The sequence below is a fragment of the Henckelia pumila genome, chromosome 4 (assembly GCF_033568475.1).
Source record: "Henckelia pumila isolate YLH828 chromosome 4, ASM3356847v2, whole genome shotgun sequence".
Taxonomy (NCBI): Eukaryota; Viridiplantae; Streptophyta; class Magnoliopsida; order Lamiales; family Gesneriaceae; genus Henckelia; species Henckelia pumila.
Window position 1 is genome coordinate 142,673,912 of NC_133123.1, and position 4,514 is coordinate 142,678,425.

General features: G+C 31.4%; 1 protein-coding gene across 1 annotated transcript; it reads right to left on the reverse strand.

Moving 5' to 3' along the window:
• Positions 1-3,304: 3,304 nt before the first annotated feature.
• On the reverse strand, positions 3,305-4,514 carry LOC140866989 (heat stress transcription factor B-4-like). Its single transcript, XM_073272056.1, has 2 exons — positions 4,266-4,514; positions 3,305-4,159 (listed from the first exon to the last, which is right to left on the reverse strand). The coding sequence occupies exons 1-2, from the start codon at positions 4,512-4,514 to the stop codon at positions 3,371-3,373; spliced, it is 1,038 nt and encodes a 345-aa protein (XP_073128157.1). The 3' UTR covers positions 3,305-3,370.

The window sequence follows — 4,514 nt, forward strand, 5'->3', positions numbered from 1 at the left end:
TTGTACCTAATAAATTATATTTTGTCAGTATATATATATTTTTTACAGAGATACATTTGTACATATTAATAAAACTGCATCTAATTTAACTATTACTATTATAAATTTGTACCATTTAAATTTTATATGCTTATAAATTTTTTTTTAATAAACTTACAAATAAAAATACCACTTTATTCACACCCATTTAAGTCATAAAAATTAGAATTACTTTAATTAGTTCCGTTAACAAAACTCTTGTATCTGTTCTAAACCCAAAAACATATCAATGCTAAATATACATATCTAATATCGTGTATTTCGATTTTGAAAATTGAAATTTTTGTAACTTGAGAATTGATCGATGTACATGCATGTAGCATCACTCAAAAAATATTAGACTTCAAAAGAGAGATTTGTTAACTTGTTATTTTTTTATTGGTTCTCACCGATCGAAAATGGACAAAGGAAATGAATATGATAAGAAAATGTTATTTAATTCACTCTATAAAAGTTGGATCATCCGAACTTATTTTAAAAGATCTTATTTAATATTTTTAAAAGATCAATATTTTCCGTTGTTTTTTATTGGTTCTCACAGATCGAAAATGGACAGAAGAAAATGATATATAACATTACAATCTTCAGTTAAAAAAAAATATGATATTTACTCTTCCATGGCAAAAATTCCTATGAGACGGTCTCAAGGGTCATTTTTATGAGATGGGTCTCTTGTATGGGTTATCCATTAAAAAATATTACAATTTATGCCAAAAGTATTACTTATTATTATAAATATGGGTAGGGTTGACCCGTCTCATGGATAAGACCATCTCACAGGAGTGTTACTCTATTTCCATTCTATAATTTGTTTTTTTTTTAGAGACTATAATTTGTTGATATACATAAAAGTTGGATCAATTATTTGGAAAGATCTTATTTCATATTTTTAAAAGATCAATATTTCCCTATTAATTACATGATCCAAAATATATCCTTCCCATAGATATATCTCTCTATATATATGGTTTAGTTCAACTCACCTTAAGGGTATTACGTATCCCCTAATAGGAGATCTAACAACTCATAATTTTCCATGTCAATCATATAATATTAATTATGCATATGTGTTGAGACGTGGACCCTTGGATAAATGATTTGAGTATTTATTACTCATATGGTAGGATCTCATCAACTTATATATATACACATTATGATAATTATGTTGATAAAAATGCCAAAATGCATCAATATATTTTATCTGTTGAAAATAAATTAATTCAAATATTTTAATAAATTATTTTAAAATACGATCTTAACTTCTAAATCCTTAAAAAAATTTGGTTCTATATGTTTGTTACTTTATAATTTCGATCTTCTATGTTTTCAGATTTCAATTTTAGTCCCGTATATTTTGATTTTGGTAATTTTAGTCCTTCTTCTTCGAAAATTCTTACATGTTATTATACACACGTCAGCTACACATCAACACTGTTTTGGTGCCACATCAGCTCCACGTCGGAAAAAATAATTAAATTGCCAAAAAAACAAATATAGCGAACTAAAACTGAAATCTGAAAACATAGAAAACTGAAATCATAAAGTAACAAATATACCAGATCGAAAAATCAATTTTTCCTAAAATATATTAGCATATATATTATAGACAGTTTAACATATCATATATAAATGTTTTGAACGGTCAATAAAGTGCAGTACCAAATACAAAGTCAATAAAGTGCACTAATTAGCTAGACTAAAACAAAGAACAGTATATCCATACAAAATTTCCCCTTTTTTCTTTCCCAACTTCCAAAAATTAAGCTGTTAAGCAATACTCAAACCCTCTATTCGTAAAGCATCTTTAATATGGTATTCTCCCACTTTCTTAATCTATTCAAAAACCAAAATTTTCACGTTTTTCCAAAAAAATTAAGCTATTCCTTTAAATAGATTTAAAAACACCAGTGATTTATTTTGAAGCTAAAACTTATATGTATTTTAAAATATTAACTAATTATTTAAAATTATTATATATAAGATAGACGTCTCAAATGAGTTTTTGTGTAAATTCAAAAATTTAAAATTTAATTAGCTAGAAAATAACTTCCAGTTAGTCTAGGAGTATTTATTTAAAATGCTCAAGGTGCACGTGCAACTTTGTGTTCATCGTGCCATGCGCTCAACAAAAGAAGACAAGAAAAAGATGCTTTAGCCATAATACCCTATTAATCCAGGGGTTAGGGTTTATTTAACAGTATGATGATACCAAATCATTGCACATCCTAGCTAGCTTAATAATTTACTTTTAATCAAACATTCTCCATTATTTTCATTATATATTATCTCCATATCCTTCAAAACTAAGCAACTTCCGGTCCACACACACACATATATATATATATATTCATAAATATTGTGTTTATTTTCTAAAGAATTGTTTAATGACACTAGCTAGCTAATATAGCCAAGATCATCAAACGCGATAGGCTACCGAAAAATAGTTGGTCAAACTTTTTTTAAAAACTAATTAACTATCAATCTCGCGTTAAGTACTATGTTGATTTTTGTTTTGGTTTTTCGGTTAGACTAATTGGGGACTCAAGAAATTTGTTGAAAGAACACGATGATGGGATGGTACTTAAAGTAGGAAAAAACAAAGGTTTTCTGGCGATGAGATGAGAAGAAGTATAAAAACTTTCATCGAAACATTTCAGACCAAAAATTATTCGGTTTCTTCCCCCATTTTGCTTTCCAAGAATACATATATAGCTAGCCCACTAGCTTCTTGTATTTTATGCTTCAAGTCTTATAAAGGTTTCATCGTTTGTTGTCATCTATTTGTGTCTGTTTCCTCACTTTTGTGTGACTATCCGTACTCGCATAATTACTACAAATTATATATATATATATATATATATATATATAAGTTGTTAGAAATTTGCTTGATTTCGATAACTATAAGTTTGCGCCAGAAAATTTAGGAACAATTAATTATTGAAATACGGTCAAAAGAGTAGCAGATCTAAGACAAAATGGTCACATCCCAAATTTTTTCATGTTTGCATTAATTAATCTAAATTGAAATTTATCAGAAAAACAGAACAGCTTGATCATCAAGAAAAATATATACAAGGAAAAAAGAACAAATAATTGAAAATTTGAAAAAATCTTTGAGGATTTGAAACTTAATTTGATCTTTTAACATCAATTTTAATCAAAATCCACCGCAGCATTTAAACTTCATATTTACACAAATACCAAGTACGTACGTACAAACAGAAACTCCTTTCAAGATTTCTCTTCTACTAGATATCAGGAGCATCATACCATTTAACTCAACCAAAAACAACATAAATAAAACAAAATCTAAAGCGGTAGATCTATCTAGCTAACATAGGGACGGAGGCATGAGATTCAATCCTAAATGATCATCATGATCTTTTTGATCGAGTATCAATCTTGACTTGTTAGTTGAAGAATGATATTCAGCGTGCAATCTTTTCTTGGAATTCAGCGGCACACCAAACAGTTTAGTTCTACAGAACTCTTCACCGTCTTCAAGAAACGTCACGGTGCTGTGAGAAGTCTTGCTTGGAGAATAACAGTAGGATCCAATAATAGAACCATTAGCTTGCTTTGAGTTTGATGCCATTTGGTTGAATGGCAACTGATTCAAGGGAATTTCTGGAGTAGAGGGGTTGCAGCTTGAGTTGCTAAGAAATAAAGAAGAATGGTATGAATTGCTTGGAGCCAGTACTGGTTTCACGTGGTTCTGGACGAAGTATATTATGTCATTGTACAGCTTTCTCATGTGACTTAGTTCAGAAACTAGCATGTTGTTGTTTCTTCTGAGGCGTTCGTTGTCTTCAGAGAGTGCAATGAGTGAGGTGCTGTATGAGTTCCCGCCGCATATTGGGGCGTTGCCTCCTCCATTGGGGGAGGAGAATGGAGGAGAATCACACCATGTATTCTGTGTCTGCTGATCATCGGAGTCCGGAGGAGAGATGCTGACTCGGCTGCTGGGGTAGGAGAAGAAACTCTGGCCGGAGATGGGGTAGTGGTGGTTCGGCGGAGGAGCTGTTTTCCTACGGTGAATCTCACACAACAAATGCTTCTCTTGTTTCTTGAAGAACTCGTTAGCAAACTCCCATCTGTCTGGTACAATCTTTCGAAAACCCTAGTTTCACATGCATTCCCAAGAAACGAAAGTGAAGAAACTCTACTCGGTGACATTACTTATTGCATGCATTAGAGAAGAAGAAATGAATTAAGAACAAACTTACATAAGTATTAAGTTGGCGTACAAAGCTGGAGAAATTGTTGTGTTTAAAATAGTTAGGCAGAATGTCACGGGAAAACTCCGGTGGACGCCATACGACGAAGGTGGCATCATCTTCTCCCCAAGAAACTATGTGATCCGTGTTAGGATCATCGACAAGCTGGTAAGTTTTGGTCAAGAATGGAGCCGGGACTGATTTGTGTGGATCCAAGGATAAAAGTATCCCTTCACAATTATCTACCATCAATGCCAT

What these genes read in the sequence shown, in the direction of transcription:
- LOC140866989 (XM_073272056.1), bottom strand. Translation starts at nt 4,514, where the DNA reads ATGGCATTGATGGTAGATAATTGTGAAGGGATACTTTTATCCTTGGAT. An exon ending in TACGCCAACTTAATACTTAT is followed by an intron (nt 4,160 to 4,265) that starts GTAAGTTTGTTC and finishes ATGTGAAACTAG; the next exon opens with GGTTTTCGAAAGATTGTACC.